This window comes from Lutjanus erythropterus, chromosome 21 (genome assembly GCF_056507025.1).
Source record: "Lutjanus erythropterus isolate fLutEry1 chromosome 21, fLutEry1.hap2, whole genome shotgun sequence".
Lineage (NCBI taxonomy): Eukaryota > Metazoa > Chordata > Actinopteri > Lutjaniformes > Lutjanidae > Lutjanus > Lutjanus erythropterus.
The window spans coordinates 15,819,999-15,839,979 of record NC_139337.1 but is presented as its reverse complement, the minus strand read 5'-3'; the positions used below and the strand labels follow the sequence as shown (position 1 = coordinate 15,839,979).

The 19,981-nt window shown below is 40.4% G+C and overlaps 1 protein-coding gene across 2 annotated transcripts in view; it reads left to right on the top strand.

Moving 5' to 3' along the window:
- The window catches only part of pola1 (polymerase (DNA directed), alpha 1), a 71,184-nt gene that overhangs the window by 46,721 nt on the left and 4,482 nt on the right, over positions 1-19,981 (top strand). For both annotated transcript variants that reach the window (XM_084747090.1, XM_084747091.1), the window contains exons 35-36: positions 1,204-1,320; positions 11,645-11,741. In XM_084747090.1, the coding sequence (XP_084603216.1) occupies positions 1,204-1,320; positions 11,645-11,741 (214 nt within the window). The remainder of the gene's footprint in view (positions 1-1,203; positions 1,321-11,644; positions 11,742-19,981) is intronic.

Below are 19,981 nucleotides of genomic sequence, written 5' to 3'. Positions count from 1 at the left end.
AAATGGGAGCAACAATTTTCAGCAGAATTTCCTCATTACCAGAAACCGTTTTTAAAGTGTCGCGAGGCAACAAAAGTTTTTTGGGTCAATTTTAAACAACACCTTTTATCAACACCAACACATTTTATAAAGAAGTAATCACGTAGGGTAGTAACGCCTGCTTGGAATGTTTTTTCTTTTTTCTTTTTTCTGATGCAATCCCTTCTATGTTCATCTGTCTGATGGAAATGCGCCATATTCATGTTTGTGTTTTGAGTTATTTCCATCAGAGATCCCTTTGGACATTAAAAAGTTTGAATTTAAAGTAATTTCAAAGGGGTATTGCAGTAATGGAAAATCAGGTAGTTTGATAAACGCTCTGAAAACCGTAGAAAGGCAAACGGGTCAATTAAGCAGAGTGTATTTTTTTTGGATAAAGCTTGTTTTTGGACTTAATTGATATTGTGGTTTCGCAGCGTTTTTACTTGCATCTTCAGAGCAACCAAAACCTTAGCAAAAAAACAGACTGGTCACAAGTAACTGAGGAACAAGCTAAGGTTTCAAGACACAACTATTATTTTATTTTCTATTGACGACTAATCTATTTCAAGGTTTTCACAATACAAGAATTTTAAACTTAAATGCAATAATAGTCCAAAAAAAGGACAATAAAGACTGAACCAAACTGAGGTCTTGAATGAGCACTTAGATAATTTTGCAAATAAGTTTGGTACTTCTGATACTATAATTAACATTATTATATCATTTTAAACACTTGGTATCGGAAGAGGTATTGATGTGTCAGTACTTTATTGTTATTGATTAATCTTGGGCTGCAGCGATTAATAGACGAATTGTCTTTTAAACTATTAAATTAGTTGTAATCTATATTGATGATTGATGATGATGTGAAATTTCTCCACTCCTCTACATCACCTTGTCTACAGCTGTCATCTTCTTGCACAAGCTTTTGTACTGTTTTATTCAGTTTAATACTGCATATACTGTTGCTTTACTTTTTACTATTTTTACCACAACTGTTTATCACATTGTCTATCTCAGTCATCTTGTTCTTATCCTTTCTTCTTTCATTGGTTATAAAATTTAGTAGTCTAGTATGTTTTTATATTGTTAATGAAATAATTGACAGTAGCAGGTAGAGAGACGTATTGAACTAAAGAATGTCATTGCATTGATAACAAGTGTCTGATGTGTCTCTTGCAGGGCTGGTTGGTGTGTGAGGACCAGGCCTGCCAGAATAGGACCAGACGTTTGCCCATCGCCTTCTCCCGCCACGGACCCATCTGCCCTGCCTGCACCAGGGCCACTCTCAGACCCGAGGTACCACAGCCACAGACATCAGAACTGATGCTTTTAATGCACATGACTATGAAGAAATACACACACTCTGGCCTGAGGTTGAGATGAATTCACACACCTAAGCTCATTGTTGATTTCTGTACATTTTGTCCAGGTGATGGTGCTATGGAGCTGAAGTCTCCCCTCTCATATGTGCTGTACATCTTTACTCATTAGTATCACATTTCACCATATATATATTTATAGATATATATATATATATATATACACACACACACACACACACACACACACAATGATAAAAGTAATCTCCTCTTTGTTCCCTAGTGTCTGCGTGTGTGTTTTGTGTCACAGTGTGTCCGTGCAGTCACACACCTGCCTTCATGTGTCCATAAGGCACTAAGAGCTGGTCGGTAGTTAAACCATTAAAAGCATCTGTCTGTCCAGCTCTGGTAGCCGCCTTATGAACGCTTTGTTAGCTTGACCACTGGATTTAAAAGAAACACTCTCCCTTTCAATTTGAGTGTGACGGTTCAATCTATTTTTTTTTTGTCCTCTCTCTGTCTCTGTCCCATTCTCACCAATTCTGTCTCAACCCCTTGCCTTAACTCTCTCTTGTCAATTTTTTTTTTATCCTGGTCTGCTCCTATCTGCCCCCCCCCCCCCCCAACCCCACCCCCCTGGCTGCTTTGCTGTGTCTGACTCTGTGGCGACAGGTTGTAAACCAGAAGGCCAATTTCTGCTGTCACTGTAGCCACTTAGGCGGCCATTGCTGTGGCTGAGGGCCGTGGCACTTTAAACTGCAGGGCTGAATAAAACATTTAACTCTCTGTGCTCACTCACGCACCCTTTCTCTACCCTAAAACCTGGAGACTCTCTTCATTTTACCTGCTCCCTGACCACAGTGGTTGATCTCTAAACTCTCACATAACATACTCCTTTCATGTGCATCAAATGAAGACTGACAACATTCTACAACAAATTTAATCAACAAGTTTAAAAGGTCAAATAAAGCAAATGCAATTAGGCACTTACAGCAGAAAATGTTGAAAGAAGTGAAAACAAAATAATGAAACACTGGCAAATTGTAAAACATAATAAGGAGTACAATGTCAGGGTCTGCATTTTCTTTACACTGTAAAGATTAAAATCTTCATGAGGCTCTACAATATGAAAATTAAGCACATGTGACAGGTAATAGAATTTATTTTAGCAAGTAGATGCATGCTAATGTGTTTTTCTTTGCCTCAAATTTTCCTCGACAGTATGCTGATTTAGTACTATGGTACAGCCTGCTGACTAATGAACAAACAGGTGGTACACAGTGTTGACACCACAGCCCATTTACAGTTAAAAAGCATGGCACAAAAATGAGTTTGCAAAACTAGAAAGCATAATGTTTATCCAGTGAAGGTGTTTAAAAAACAGCTTGCATGACACTTAAGATTTAGGGAAGGCTATTGGCTGAATATGGATGAAATAGAATATAATATTTAATAAGTATGCTTTCATTAATATATAATCACCTGAAAATGTGTCATGTTTCTACAGAAGCCCTGAATGGACAAACCAAACATTGGCTCTAAAGAGGGCCTTCTGCTTTTTTCAAGAGCTTGTGACCACCATAGTTTCTCCACACAGTTTCTACACACTTAGAAGGGGAGGGTGAGCTGAGATGTATTCGGTTGTTTGGAATCTACAACCTCATAGTTAGATCTCAAGTATGATTTCATCAGTTTATGAAGAATTGTGTTTTTGTTCCCTTAAAATGTGCCACCATGTTTGTACAGTAGCCCAGAAGAGACAAACCAAACACTGGCTCTACAGCGGTGGTGGGGCATAGAGCCACTCCAGGGGGGGCATGAGTGACCAGGTCCAAGGTGAAACTAAGTTGAATATGGTTTATGTTGAGAAGATAAACAAGTTTGCTGACATGCCAGAAAAAAGTTTGAGAACCACTGGTCTATAGAAGGACTTTACCCTGTTTCACAAATTTCAGAGCCACCCTAGCTTCTCATACACGCTTCAAAGGGGAAGGAGAGGCAAGTGGTATTGATTTCATTGCAGTCTACTACCTCACCACTAGGTGCCACTTAATCCTACACACCAGCCCTTTAAGCGCAGAACAAGCTTTGAAATGTAGACATCCTGAGCAAGACTACAGAAGGCTCTTCTTCTGTGTGGTGTCCTGATTTTCCTACTGGAGGGGGCTTAATAAAACTACTGATCAACCCTTACCGTGTGGGACAGCTGGATTCACAGATCACAAGATCGTGAGATCACACGAGAATCCATCTTTCCAGGCTCCAGGTTATCCATTTGTATCTGCACCAGAGGTGGTGTGAGCCAATCAGCGTCCTGGGAGGGACTACTGGCAGCTAGAGGCATGGTTTCAGGTGCACCAACAGGAAGAAGCGTTAAAGGAAACGGCAGCTCTTGAAAGTTTTAGTGTAGATGCTTTGATAGCATCAGTTATATCAAAACTGGACAGTATCTCTTCATTGAAAGAAGAGCAAAGAACGAGCACTAAACAAGCACCAAAGACTTTTATCAAACCACCTGCTGGTCTGATCTGGGCTTAATAAAAATGTAAATGTCTCATTCTAAGATGACGAAAACACAGCTATCTTCAATTTTATGTAATTTTACACTACTAAATACACTTACTGCCATATTCTGTCAATAGATCCCCTTAAATCTTACACACTGGACCATTAAGGGCTTTAAAATCTGTACAGCATGTTTCCCTAAACCCTACAAATTTTTCAATTTATTTCCACATGAGATGTTTTGTAAATGTATTTATTCCATGATTAATTAACAGAACTAATCTTAAATATTCATACTGCTCTTTACATACAGAAAGGGTGGCATCTGCCCTGTTGAAATGCTCTTAAGCAAGACATTTAATCCCTAATAAATGTTGTTGACCCTTACATGAGAACTGTCTCAGAATATAGAGGTTTTCCTCCCGAGGAGTTGGTATAATATGATTCACATAGAGCTAACGCTGACTTTTCAGTATTAGGTAACACTTTTATCTGACTCAAGCCAGTGCATGGAGATTAATAGCCCTGCAGCTTACATATTAGATTGCTGCCAATTATGCAAAGTACTCAAGAGGCCATTCATGGCTGTTTGAGCTGGTGGTAGATCAGCTTTGCTCTAACAACCAGGGAAGAAGACGAGGCATCCACCAGCTCTTACTGTTTTTCTTTTTTTATTAAAGTTTTTGGGTTGTTTGATGCTCCATCAGTTTTCTGTGCATCTAGCCAGACTCCTGCCTGCTGTACCGCTCTGGCTGTGTTCCCTTTATGCTTTTTATCTGCCAGTTATCATCATAGATTATCAAGCTAATATCGGCAGCAGCCAGAAAGACAATCAGGGTTTCTTCTTTGTGTGCACGGCGCTAAAAAACACTTGTTTGTGCCAGAGCTTTTTGTAAAAGAGCGTCTTGTTTGTGACTCCCGTTTTCTCTCTTGCATCATGGTACATTTACCATCGCTGTGGGTGCTGCCTCTCCTCTCTTCTCCTCCTCCTCCCTCCATCACACTGCCTCTTCCTTTTTTCTCCCTCCCTCCCTCTCTGGACACAGATTCAGAGCGTGATCTGATCTCCATGTAATGGGAGAGTAATAGGCACTCTGCCTTGATTGGTTGGTAATTTGGGGGAGTTATGCACAGGTGCAATTTGTAATATTTTCAGTAAATTAAATTTCTTTCTCTTCCTCTCTTCATCTCTCCCTCTTTCTCCCTTCTCCCTCCCTCTGCAGCGCTTAACTCAAATGGGCTATTTTTTCTCACAGTGTCTCAAAATCTCTGTCCTGACTTTCCTTTTCTTCCTCCCCTTTTATTCAATGCTTTCTTCCCTCTGCTCCTTTTCTTTCTTTTCATTTTCTCTCCCTCCTTAGCTCTCACACTCATTCTCTCCTCTGCTGGCTTTCTCTCCTCCTCCTCTCACCCTCCCTTTTCTGTCTCTCTCTTTTTCTCTCCCCTCGTTTTATTGATGTACGCTCAGGCGCCCATTAGAGCTCCCTTTTTCCCTCTAGTGGAAATTGCAGCATGTTAATTTTCACACAAATTACGGCAATAGCAGGTATCTCTATTTGATACATTATAGCGGGAGCAATCAGAGATAATTGAGTGCCTTTCAGAGGGAGACGGCTGCATTCACTGCCGGCTCAAAGCTGCCCCATTATCGCCTAATCGCTCTTTAAACACTGAATTTTGCCGAACAAAAATTCTTGTCATAATTTTGCTTAAGTGTATTTGGAAATCACAGTCCTTTGAGCGAGGATAATTGAAATCAAATCCCTTTCACTGGAGCTGACATTTCTACATTTCCCTCCAATTGAAATTAATTTCAAAAATTGAGCATGAATATCTTCAAATAGCAGGCAATTATGCCTTTCAATGGGGAGAAATTACCGGTGCTGAATCGTTGGAGGCTTGCGGGCGAGAGCACCAGTTAAATGCCTTTGTTTCCCGCCGTGTTTGCCTAGTAAAGATTTACATATATTGACTCATTATGGTGTCTTGTGAAGCTGATCGGCGTGACTACCACAACCGGCAATAACGCTCATCGCATCTAAAAAGCTCAAGAGTTTTAAAGCCTCGTGGCCTCACAGCTGAGGGAAAATGTATGTTTGTTTCTCTCCGTCTCTCCCTCCCTTTTCTCACTCCCTCTCTTTCTGCAGCTGCGGCTTGCATATTGTAGCTCCAGTATTTACAACGCATGTTTGTCGAGTACGGAGGAAAAGTGTGCACCGTTCGAGGCCTTGTTTTGTGTCACTGTTGCTGCGATATTTTCTCCTAAGCCATATCCATGTCAAGGCTTTGAATGGTTTTTCCATCCACTATAAACTCTGTGTGTTTTTGTTTTCCCTCACACACACACACGCAGACATGTTGCCTGACTGACTACCTTTTCATTAACTGCTTCACTGGTGGACTTGAGCGACAGTATAGTGCGCAAAAGTTCTTTGGAGGTCGGATGTGTCTTTGTGTGTGTGCATGTGTGTGTCCCCTAAAAGATAGAGACAGGTGTTTTTAAGACTCCGAAGAAGTCTTTGAGTGCTCGTTTTGTTGTGCGAGCCATTTTAGACTGTGATTTGGATCAATTTGTATGATTTAGCCTTTTTCTTATTTCTTTATGTTTCTCCTTTATCCCATACATCCTGTCTCCATTCTTCACACATTTCCCTCTTCCTTTCGGCTTAACTGTGTTTGTGCGTGTGTACATGCAGTGGGATGTGTGTGTCGAATGGGGGGGGGAGTCAGTCGGTGGAAGAGGGAGGCAAAGGAGCAAGGGGTACGAGGTGGGGGCTGGGGGGTCCTACGCTCCCGGGAGAGAGGCAATTTCACAGCTGGTTTGCTCCTTAGGCAGTCAGGCTGAAAATGCTGCAGATTTGTGGAGCAAATTGAAATGGTGTCAGTGCAGGAACAAAGCGCCGAGCTGAATGACGAGGTAGGCGTGTGTGTGTGTGTGTGTGTGTGTGTTGCAGTATGTGTATGTGTGTGAGAGAGAGAGTGAGGTGGGGTTGAGGGGCCCTAAATTCAATAACAACCCTGTAACATTTTAGCCACGCCTTTCTGACACCTGTCAGTCAATCAGTATGCAGCGACTGGCCCGCCCACAATCAGCATTATATTGTTTGAATGTGTGTGTGGTGTGTGTTTTATTTTCAAGAGGACGAAGTGGTGCGCGGTGTTTGTGCCGACCGAGCTTGTTCAACCTTGGCAACCGTATCCGAGGCTCCATTATGGGATGTGCATGGTTTGGTTGTTGACTAGGCAGTGCATCAACGGTCAACAGCTGTGTGTGCCATGTGGGCAGCCATAGAAAGCCATTAAACACATACACACACACACACACACACACACACACACACACACTCACACTAGAGCCCAACTGATACATTGGTTGACAGATATTATTGGCTGATATTGGCCTATCACAGTTACACTGGCAACATACGGATATCTGTATATGTTGTTAGATATAAAATAGAACCATGCAGTGAAATTTGTCGTGCAACTGCCAAAAAAAAACTTGTTTTACATTTCACACATGCACAAACACAGTCATCAGATAAATATTGAGAATAATAAAATTCGATGCAGAGTAATAAAAAGTAGTAAAGTGTTTAAAAAAAGTGCATAATACAAAGTGAAGCTATGGTGCATGGTGTGAAGCTACTGTTGTGCATTGTTTCAACTGCTGTTCGCCATGAGATGTTACTGCACATTGTAATTGCAGTTTTTTAAACAGGTTTTGCGTGGTGTTAGATAGGACTGGGGAAAATAATCGCAAGATTGTTTCTTCAAAGATTATGAATTGATGCAGAAAAGTCAATCAGACATTTAAAACCCAATTCTTGATATGATCAATCAGTAATCATTTTATAATTGCATCATAGCCCCCTGAATCAGAATCAAATTTCAAGGTGCCAAGAGATTCCCACCCTTAGTGTTAGACAGTTATTGCACGGTAGTAGACAGTTTTTCAAGTTATAGACAATGCATCAATATGACACTAAAGTGACATTGACCTGATGTTATTTTGGACAATAAAGTTTATTGTTAAAATGTAAACTATCTAGCCTCCATTATGTATCTTTGTATCATGGGGAAAAAAATGTGTTCAACAATAAAGATTACCTGCCCAGGACAAGTGAAATGACATGTCAGGCTACCAAATGACATGCCCGACCAGGGAAGTGGTAAAAAAGAATGAACTATTTTGATAATCAATTAATCATTAGTCATTTTTTTATGCAAAATGTGTCAGAAAATGCTGTTTTCAGCCTATAAAATAAGGAGATTTCCTGCTTTTTCAGAATACCTTGAACTGGCAAAGCAAGACATTTAAAGACAAGACTGGACATTTTTGACTAGTTTCTGACATTTTATAGATGTTGCAGCCCTATATTAAACATGGCTGTTAACTTGAGTCTTGTTATTTGATAAGCACTAATAAATTTGGCAATTTGTACAGGGGTCAGTGAAAATTGACTTTGGGCAAGTAGACCTCTGACCACTTGCGGAACTGGGCAATTGAAAAAAATCATTGAACCCTGTATATTTGCCGATATATCAGTATCAAAATTTTTATGCTCCCTAATATCTGTATTGGTATCGGCCTCAAAAATCTAGTATCAGTCGGGTTCTAGTTCACACACACACACACTCACACACATCACATAGTTTGCATTTAGTTGCATTAGATACTCTTGCCACTTGATTATGCCACAGCAGTAAAAACTGAAATTACAATTACGCACATTGCCGATTGGCAGGTATAATGGGCACACACAAACTCACTTCACACACACACACACAGACACACACACACAGACACTGACACACAGGAATTGTCAGGGGATTCTTCCTGGTGGTAATAATAAAGCACTCGGCGCACACCTGATGGCAGTGTGGGGTCGGGGCTTAGCGTGCCCTCTCCAGCGTAGCAGGGAAATGACGAGCCAATAACTGCAATTAAACATGCAGTATAATGGCTAATCAAATTGACAGCCTCGGCTGTTCGCATGCCTCTCTCACAATGGCTTATCACAACAAACTATTATGAGGGAGGGTATTTCAGGCCTGATCCCCTCTTTTCTTTCTCTCTCTCTTCCTCACTGTCTCTGATTCTCTCCATCTCTCACCTCTTTCTGTATCTGCACCCTTTCTCTTTCCCTTCTCTCTTTCCCTCCCACCTCTCTTGTCTCACTCATCCTCTCCGTCTCTTCCCCCCCCTCTCTCTGTCTCTCCCTCTGGCAGGCTGTCGTGTGGCTCCAGTTAATTGCAGTGGAGATTAACAAAGCAAGCAAATTTGTTTTCTTGCTTTACTGTGTCACACAGAGGAAGGGAGATGTTTTCAGGGAGGTTTAGTCGAATGAGCGGGGTGCACATTTGGAGAGTCACTTTAAGTCTACCTGTTTCTCACACCAGTAAATCGAGTTTATTCATCTGTTTTGGATGTGCCCTGTCACGACTCTTCACTCTTAGCAGACTGACATAATGAGGATTAATAACTGACTTATACAAACAAGCAATGAATTGGAATCGTAGCATTATTGGTGAGTTCACTGTATCCAACAGGTGGTGACATGGTGTATGTGTCAAACAGAGTTTGAAAAGAGCCAAGAGAGTTATACCACATTCACAGTTTCACATTGTTCAATCTTGCGAAGTGCGATATGGCTTGTGATAAACATACTTTGAAGTGTGCGTATTAGCTTGTGTCCTCTTTTAAGTTGCCCCAATTCTTCAGCATGTTTATGCAGTACCTGTGTTTGTAACATGTCATCCCTCTTGAATACAAAATAATCCCAAAATATGGCAGAGGTGCTGTTCTTTTTTACCATAAGGTCGTCATTTGCCACATTTTCCTTGGTTCTCTCTCCTTCCTTAACCATCAAGCTATAGCTAACTTTGCAGTCAATTTAGTATCAAATAAGACAAAAAAAAACTTACTTTGATCATTGTTGATCAACCATTTGATTAACTGACCCACAGTTTTCATTACATCCCATTGCTAGACTTGGAATCATACCAGATCAATGGAATTTGAGTTTGAATCAGCTTTTGTCCTTGTGTTACACATTTGCAGTTGTGCACAAGTGAAAAACGGTACAAACAAACAATTAGTATCTCATTTTTAGTTTATTTGAATCAGTTGTAATAGTGGTAATACCAGTACTATGTTCCGAGCTGGTTTTTTTTGGCCCTGATCCTAATCCAACTCATTTATTCTTGGGTTTCTCAGATAATGAGTCTGATTTGATACTTACATTTAACTGTATGTTGGTTAAATATGTTTCTGACACATTGAAATAACAGCTGCGACCTTCTATATTCAGCACGCCTTGTATTTCATAAGCTACTTCATCCAAAAACTGTTGACCCTGATTTAAGATTAACTTAAGTTGTTGATGATGATACGAATGAAAGTTTAACTGGAAGAATTCAGTTCAAACTGGGGTTTGCAGTGAGCATCCAAAACCCGAAGACAGGCTGTTTACTTTTGACCTGCCATCAGGTTACTCACAGGATTACTGTAAACTAGTGACAGCTGACATGCCATCAGTGACATTTGTCATTTTAACCAGTGAAAGCACCGGTCTGCGCCAGCTAAAAAAAATGAAGCATGCTGATTGTTTGCTATACTGAGTTTTTCTCATGAGAGAGAGGGGAATAATGACTTTACTGGTGTGAGAACAATTACCATTGCAATCTAATAATTTTTAACATTCAAACACTGTAATTTTTACTCTTATATGCAGTAAAATGCTTGCAGTGTAGAGCTCACCTGTTATTATGGATACTCACGCTGCAACACCAGCATCATGAGGTGGACAAAACATAATAGAGTTCAGCGAAGTAAGAATTGGATTATAATTGGCTTTATTTTAGACAATAAAATATGCCCTGATTGGCCCTGTGACTGATGCTTATTTATTTAAATCTGACTGGTGGCACAGTGGTAAGCACTCTTCTGTCAGTAAATACAACAAAAAAGTTGGCCTTTTCCTTTGTTTACAGCTATTCTGCAACCAGATTGTTGACACTTCTTTCAGGGATGCACTGATCTAAAATGCTGGATCAATATTGAGACCAGTGAGTCACAGCAAAGTTTTTAGAGCCACAATAATCATCTTGTTACTTTTATGTAAAATGGTTCCAAGGAGTCTTAAGTAGAGGGGTATGCAGATTTAAAAATTTTCTTTTTTTAATTTTTAAAAATTAGGTAAAGGTTTATGTAGAGATGCATCGATTGCAATTTTGTTGGCCTGTTCCAATTTCTGATTTATTTCTTTATTTCATTTACAAGTCTAACCTGCTGATTTCAATATTGTCTGATTCCCAACTATAATTGACAGAATACATCAACATTTTTACATCTTTTCTTTACTAGAAAACTAAATTCACGTTCATAGTAAAACACTGACTGTTGAGTAACACTTTCATTTTCTCCCAAAGTGATGTTGTGAGTTGTTTTGTAACACTGTTCAGTTGCTCCGTTTCTATATAGACATTCTCTTTAACTTGTTCTTAGAGTCTATCACTCTTCTTAACGCCGACTTCATGCTGGTGTCTGTGTTACTGTGCACATGATATGAACCATGGTATGCATGCATGTAAATTTGACCAGCACAGAATTGGATATCCGACACTGACCCGTTCTGGTTTCTGGCTGGTAAATCAGTTCATCCCTATGTTTAAGCATGACCTAACCGAAGCTCTCTTTTGCCATAATATTTATCAGATTGCGTGTTCGCTCTTGCTTTTGTCAAAGTACCTGTGTTTTAATCTGTGCTGGTCTGTGTGTGTTTTCTCTACAGTACTCGGAGAAGGCCCTGTACAACCAGCTCTGCTTCTACAGGTTCATCTTTGACTGGGAATATGCAACTACCAAAATACTACAGGCTGAAGAGAGAGGTGAGACTTGGCATACACACACACACACACACACACACACACACTGTTAGGCCTTGCACCTGTCTTTCAAAAGTCTGTTTCTATTTGTTACAATAAGTTTTTATGCAGGAAAACAGGCTTGCTTTTTTAAATTAAAATGTATTCCTTTTTTTGTGCTGTTTTTATTATTCCTGCAGCACTGCCTTTCGGAACAGAAATCAAGTTACTAGAAACTGCTATTGAAGTTTTGAATTTTGATGTCCTAACAATGCTTCTTCACAAATACACATACAACATAGCATTAGCAATCAATGGCTCAACGTAAACCTTTTACCCAGGCTACACTTACAATATTCCCAAATGATGTGACACACACACGCGCACACACACAAGTAGCGGAGGATGGGCATTGGATACGGGGAGGGGGGTTAAGGACATTCAGCTCCTCGAGTCGACAGCCCTAATTTAGGAGACGGATTCAATCACACACACATACAGAATGCAAAACGCTCCAATCACTGGAAGAAAGAAGGAAAGAGCCCTCGATCGCTCTCCCTCTACCCCTACCCCGCACTGTCCATCTCTGCTGCTTTCTCTGCTTTGCTCTCTCTCTCTGCCTCTCTTGGACAGGCACTCGTTTGGCTGTGTTGATTGAAAACAGGTTTTAGATTTGGGGAAATGATAGGGGGAGTAATGGGCGCGCTGACGAAAGGATAGCCCTTCTCCTATAATGGGACATGGAGCGTATATTTCCCCCCTTGGACTCAAATAGACGCTACTCCAGCGCTCTGGGCGCGCTCAGTAGGCGTCAGCCACAAGGCCTCTTTACCCATAGTTCTCCCTGATTGATGTCACTTGATTAGAAAGGGCCGCTGGGCCGAGTGATTTATTTATTTGATTAAATATTTATGTATGTATGTTATTTATGTATGTATGCCTGCAAGTGTGTGTGCCAGGCGGACCTGAGCGAGGCAGAAAAAAGAGTGAGACAGCAGAGGTAAATATAACGTGTAATCAACAGATGACCACTCAGAAGATGGAGGGAGCTGAAATAGGGGGATTGGGCTGGTGTAGAGGAGGAGGGGGGAGAGGGAAGGAGTACTAACATGATTATAGCCTCCATTTTTGCTTTCTTTTATTTCAGTCTTTGCCCAGATGCAAGAAATCATCGCCAATCAATTCTTGACTCTCCTCCTTTCTTTATGTTCCCGTTGCTTTGCAGTGTTTTTGATCTGCGCCGGGTTTTCTCTTCCTGACTTTCAGCCTCATTTTGTGCCTCACAATACAATACAGTATGGTCTACTGTATATACTAATGGTACAGTGTTGAAAATGTGTGCTTACTATATATATATAGAAGGCACAGCGTGCAGTGTTTGCTATGCAGTTGAATGGTTGATGTGCAGTTTGGTGGCTGCAAGCATTTTTCTAGTCAACTCACACCAGGTAAATAATAATAATAACAACTTTATTTATATAGCACCTTTCATACATAACATGCAACTCAAAGTGCTTTACAATGTGGCTTTCACCAGGAATCAGATATCACATGCTCTAGTTGTCTACTTAGTCATTTATTTCAAAATCAGTCACATTGTGAATGCTAAGTGTTAACCAAACATTTTGGGTCTGAAACTTTTAAAAATTGAATTCATGTCTATTTGTGACATACTGTTCCAGGTTGCACATGTCTATGAACTGCAAGCAGTGCAACCAGTGACTGATTTTGGCTTCCCTTGGCTGGTTTAGTAATTTTCTTATGTAAAACTGAAAAAAGAGCTAAAATCTATGATGTTTAAGTCTACCCAACCTTAGGAGGCCATATTATTTCATACAGAAAGCAAAGATTAGAAACGGGTGTGATAGAGATAATTTTGTGACGTGTTCATTCCTTCACTAACCTGTTAATCAGCCTATGACCCCTTGTGACCTGTTGGGGTACCAGAGCTCCGTACTAAGAATGTATGTGTTTACAGCTTAGGAAAATAGATATTAGTAACCTGTTACTGCTATACGTTTTGCAAAGAAACAAAAAGGAAACCAGAACGATGTGGGCTGACGAAAATTTACAAAGACTTGAAGAATTACGGTTAGTTTCCACCAGGTATGGCTCTGTGCCACATTAGCCAGAACTGATCGCGGTCCTTCTGCACAATGCTTGTGATTCCACCAGCAGCGCGTCGACACGTCCCAGAAGTGGCTTTCTGCTCAGCTCCTAAAACGTCTATTTTTGATAGATGCTGCATCAACTGGCACACAGTTGATTGAGTGGGCAGGAAGCCAGACACAGAAAAAGCAGAGAATCTGGTTCATTTTCACAATAAAAGACCCTGTGAAGACTTACGATCATGATGACAAACAGGAAAAGTATTTAACTATATAACTTATTTATCCATTGTAGAGGCACGAAATGCAAAGGGGCATGTTGGGGGCAGACATGGAATCAGTTGGTTAGGAGTATCCAAAGAGAGTTGTTGTCTTTTGAAGACAAATATTCTTACTTTCCTGTGAGGCAGCACCAATTTGACGGCGTTCTGGCAATTGATTTTGAGGAAATCACTAAGGACCAAATAAACCTCCGGGACCCCATCAGTGCAAAGGCCATTTGACAATATGTCTCAGGTTAAATGGTGACTTTTTAATGTGTGATTTGCAGCTTAACATTATGTTATATAAGCACTGTAAGGCTGTACTCTGTAAATTCGGGTGGATTGTGATTGGCTGTCAGTGTTTCTACAGTTCATCAAATGGCTCTGAAAATGATCCCAATGGTATTGTTATACTAAACAACATCACTTGAGTTATAACGATTTTTAAAATTATGTTTATAATTATTGTTAGAGTTATCATTCTTGCTGTGGACGGCCCTCAACAGTATACACTTTCTCCAAACATTTTATATCAGATTTATTAGTAGCGCACATCTTTATCCATGTTTAAGTTAAACATCTTTGTCTTTAAACTACAGTAGAAAGCATAACTAGTTCAAAGTGTAAAAAGTCTCAGATTTGGGGGGACACAGGAAAAGAGGATTCTGAATGGACTGGATCACCCACCAGCTGTGGGTTTTTAACCACCACACTGTGTCCAAATACCATCATGTTTACTTGTTGTTACTGCCTCCGTCAGTCCAGAAGCAACTTATTCTCCTCTGTTTTCTGAGCTGTCAGTCCATCAAATCGGCACCCTTCCTGGTTGATGGTTTGGTTTCCTAAACACCAGACCAAACACCACTTTCTCGACATCATCATCGACAGAATCTGTGGCTGCATCCCGGCACAAACACCCAGGACTGTTCTGCAACCAGTGTTCAGCACCGCCCAGCACTCTGCAGAGTTAACATTCACAACAAGTGCCCGCTGACTTGGTGTCACAGTGAAAGCGTGCAGCAATATCAGACTGATGCAAGTTGCATTTAAGTGTGTTTTCAATAACATCAAGCAAATCATTAACAGAATAAATTAATTGGTTGTTGGTTGCTTTACCTGATTGCTAAGTCTTGCAGCACACTTTAAGTTACAGTTAAATATTACGTATCCATGCCATAATGGAGAAAGTTAACAACAGGATGAGGTATCATTGCTGCAAATTGAAGCTGTCCTCAAACAGAGAGGGATACATGTATACACACTCATGCTGCTATAAAATATAGGTTTAAGGTGTTATCCCTCTGTCCTGGGGCAGTAATACCCCATATTACTGCATTACACACCCCAGGGCCACGCTGCTCAGATTACAGGGCGGAGACATACAATCCTATACACCCTACTCTACTCTGTTGTGAGTGTTGTCCCAGTGGGAGTGTGTGCATGCATACCTATAGAGATTTATTAGCACTGTTTGTGTATGTAAACCACCTCTCCGTCATATTGTTGTGTTGTTGGTGACTGATGGTGCTGTGTGGTGAATGTAAATGGATTCATCTGCAAAGAGAAGAGCTGGTTAGACATTATGATGACTGTCTGCTATTTAAGATCATGAACAGCTAGTTTTGGTCATCAGTTGTCTTGGCGTAGGACTTTTGATGCAGGTATAAAGAGATCCCATTGTCTAACTAAACTATAGTTTTATTATTGGTGTTAAATCCCATTAAAAAGAACTGAAACCAGCAATGCGTAGATCATACTAACAAGTGTACATGTAGTCTGTGAGCCAAAGTCCAATATGTCTTATTCCTCATTTCTGTAGAGCTTGAATGTTGCCTAAAACACTTTAAAAAACACCAGTGAGCCACATTGTTGCACTGGGTGTCATGTTCCTTCATCAGCATGAACATGAGCACTGTAGTATAGCCGAAGCGATACTGGATTTTTGGGCAGATACCGTTGTAAGGGAATAAAGGAATCCAGATATCACTGCATTAGCTGATGTTTTTTATTTACACACATAATCCAAAATGACACTGGGGCCACTAAAACAGTGAACTTTGAATTTTTATAATTATAGACAACTATAAATATAAAAAACACAAATGGAGCAATGTGAATTGAGAAAAATGATCAAATATGCATAAAATGCTGCCTATAAAACTTATAAATGGAAAAAAAAGACTGATTTAGCTGTGCTAGGCCAATATCAACCACCAGATATATCTGTCTGTCTCTACAGTGTAGCTTATTGTGATTTAATTCCACATACAACATCCTGCTGCTGTAAATGCTTACTAATTCACCAAATGTGTATTAATGCGTGACTGAAAATAGTCCCCAACAAATGCAGTTTTCCCTTACCAGCTGTTTACTGTAATAACTTTGACTTTTCAAAGTAAAAATATAGAAATTATATTTTAAATAAGTGTATCTTAAAGAGGAATGAGTGCTAAATCACCAGTCACCAAAATAGAAAGAGAACATTTTTTTCAACCAATGATATGACACATACATTGGTACACTTCCTGTAATTGATTTGAATGGTGTCCACACTAGAAATGAACTGCTCCAGATTCCACTTGAAAGCAGTTTAAGACCACTCTTTTGTGTGGTCCGCAGCAGACTTTGAGTTCGATGTTAACAACAACCCAAACAAACCACACCAAAGGCTTCAGGGTTTGGTTCTAAACAAGGTCGGTGTGAACAAGCCCTAGAGGTTGTTTTGGTCTGCATCTGAGTGCAGTTTCATACCAAAGGACAAAGCAAACCTGAAAAAAGTCTCCAAGTATTGAGAGACGATGGACACATCACTGGTTTTTGCTGTTTTTCTGAAATTCAGTGTCAATAAAAATACAGAATATTGCAGGAGTACAGTAGCTGTTCAGCCATGTTGTTCAGATGATATCTGGGTATTTATTGTTCGTCAGGCCATTCAGAACAGTCTGAATGTGTATGTTTACATGAGTACCGAACACACACAATAAAGCACATTTAAGTAAAATAGCTTTACACAAAAGAGCTCAGAGTCAAGGCTGAATGTAATTTGATCAGCTTGAATGTGTGTGCACACTGCAGTGCTACAGCCTGTGAGTCTGCATGTTTGTGTGTGTGTGCGCACATTTTCAAGCCAGCGCCTGTCTTATCTACATGTACATTGCATTTTTGTGCCTGATTGCTGCGACTGAGTAAAACATGGAGGTAATTTCATCCGCTGCAGGAGATCTCTAATAGATTATACACACACACACATACACACACACACACACACACACACAGGCACACACACACTATGAAAAAAACATGCTGTCCGTTCCTTAGCTGGGAACATCCCGTATCAATGACTTTCAAATCATTTCATGTCACTTTTCTTCTCTCCATCTCCCCTGCTCCTCTCCCTTTTTATCTCCCCCCCTCCCTCCTTCCCTCTGTCTATCTGTTGCCTTTCTCTTCCCTCCATCACCCCTCCCCTCCAGGTCTCAATCTTGAGTGTGGGCAGTATGATTGCGTGTGTGAGCAATAATGTAATTTTGCCGCATTGATAAAATATAAATTGTCCTTGAGCTGCGCTTTTCTAATGATCCATTTACCGACAGCTTCCCTGCCACCTCTCAGCACTCTGCGTTTGCTGCTCCTTTGCCCTCCCACTCCTCTTCCTCTCCTGCTCTATCTTCTTTCTCTTCTCCTCTTTCCCTGTACATCTCTTCCCTCTCCATTTTCTTCCCCCTCTCTTCTCTCTTTTTCTTCATCTTCCACGCTCCCCTCCCTTTCTCCGGCGATACAAAGCGGGGTGGCAAAATCCGCGGGTGCGATTGTCAAATCAATTATTCATTCTGTGCAATTACACTCACACAAAGAAGTTTCCCCGTGCTCCGAGTGGTGATTAAATTAACTGCTATTCCAGCTGCCCGTCGCCACCAGCCTAATAGAATATTCATGGAGGCGGCCGACGGAATGGCCGATCTCCATTAACTTCATCATGCTCACTTAATTACAGGCTTGTTATTGTATTTACACCTAGTTAGAGCGTGCAGAGCCCCGATCTACTCGTGCCCAGCACCGCCAGAGTGTGCGCGAGTGTGTGACAACACCTAGTTAGAGCAAAGATAACCCCTGATACACTCACTGTGCGCGTGAGTGTGTGCGTTGGAGTCCATGTGAATGTGTGTGAGGAGGAGAGAGATGTCTAATGCAATCAATTAGGCAAAGTTTTGGGAATGTGTGTCCACAGTATGCTTTCTATCCATTTTTCATCTTTAATTCCAGTCATCATCTCTTTCTTTAATGTTATTTCTAGGGGTGGGAGAAAAAATAGATTCTCTTAAAGGAGAAACCTGTAATATATTTACTGTACTTTATCACAAAATGACCATGATATGTCATCAGCGATCAAGGAAACATGCTTAGTTGAAGTACTCGCTTCTCTGACATCAATGCTGCAGCCACGGTTTTTATTCCAGCACAGAATAACGTTTTTTTCTATGCCTGTTTCAATCTAATTTGATTGTGATTGTGATTAGTGCAGAATTTTCACCAAACAAGTTACTGTCTGTTTATGAATTATAAAAAGTAATTAATAGTCTTGTAGAAGCTGTAGATGTTTAAAACGATTAAATATAAAAATATGTTAATGGGGTCTGGCAGGCAGTGAGGCAGGTAGTCACTTAAACTTGTTTTGTGCTCCTGCAGAGCTCCTGCATGCTGCAAAGCTTCCCTGAGTCTGATGAGGAGGGGGCAGGGAGAAACAACTCGCTTCAAACATAGATTGTGTTTTAAATGGGATTTCAGCCTATTTAATATAACATGTTTATAGTGTGTTAACAACAGGACGATTTAACTAAGCAAATAGGTAAGATCCTTCCATTGGATAATTATTCAGTGATCATTATGTTTCATCTGACAACAAGTTATTTAACTCTGACTGATACACTTGAGTAGCTTCTCATTTCTTAAACAACCATGTCAGAACATGACATATCCTGTGGTCGTGGAAAAGATGTTACTCTGTTCTGCATCAAGCAAAAAAAACAACATAGGAGATTGCTGAAACTACTAAAATTGAGTTAAGAACTGTCCGTCATATTATTAAAACCTGGAAGGATAGTAATGAACCATCATCTTTGAGGAAGAAATGTGATGAGAAAAAAAAACATTGAATGAAATGTTTGAAATAAAATTCTAAAAAAATCAACAGTAGAACTCACAGCTGTGTTTAATAGTGAAAGTAAGAGCGTTTCCACACACACAATGTGAAGAGAACTCAAGAGATTGGGACTAAACAGCTGTGCAGCCTTAAGAAAACCACTTATCAGTGAGGCTAATCTGAAAAAAGGCTTTCAGTTTGCTAGGGAGCGTAAAGATTGGACTCTGGAGCAATGGGGAAAAGGTCATGTGGTCTGAGTCCAGATTTACCCTGTTCCAGAGTGAAGGGTGCATCAGGGTAAGAAGAGAGGTGGATGAAGTGATGTACCCATCATGCCTAGTGCCTACTGTACAAGCCTGTGGGGGCAGTGTTACGATCTGGGGTTGCTTCAGTTGCTCAGGTCGAAGTTCAGCAACATTGTGTGCCCAAAAAATGAGGTCAGCTCACTACCTGAATATAATGAATGACCAGGTTTTTCCATGAATGGATTTTTTCTTCCCAGATGGAACCGGCATATTCCAAGATGACAATGCCAGGATTTATCAGGCTCAAATTGTTTGTTTGAAAAGCAAATAAAAATCACAATAAATTGTAATATTGAATTGCAGTACTGGGAATCACAATACATATCACATTACCACTGAAGTATCGTGATAGTGCCAAATCGGGAGATAAGTATATCGTCCCAGCCCTAGTTATTTCACTCCTTTCTCTTCCACATCGCGGCCTTCCCAGTCTTCTTCTCCTTCTGCT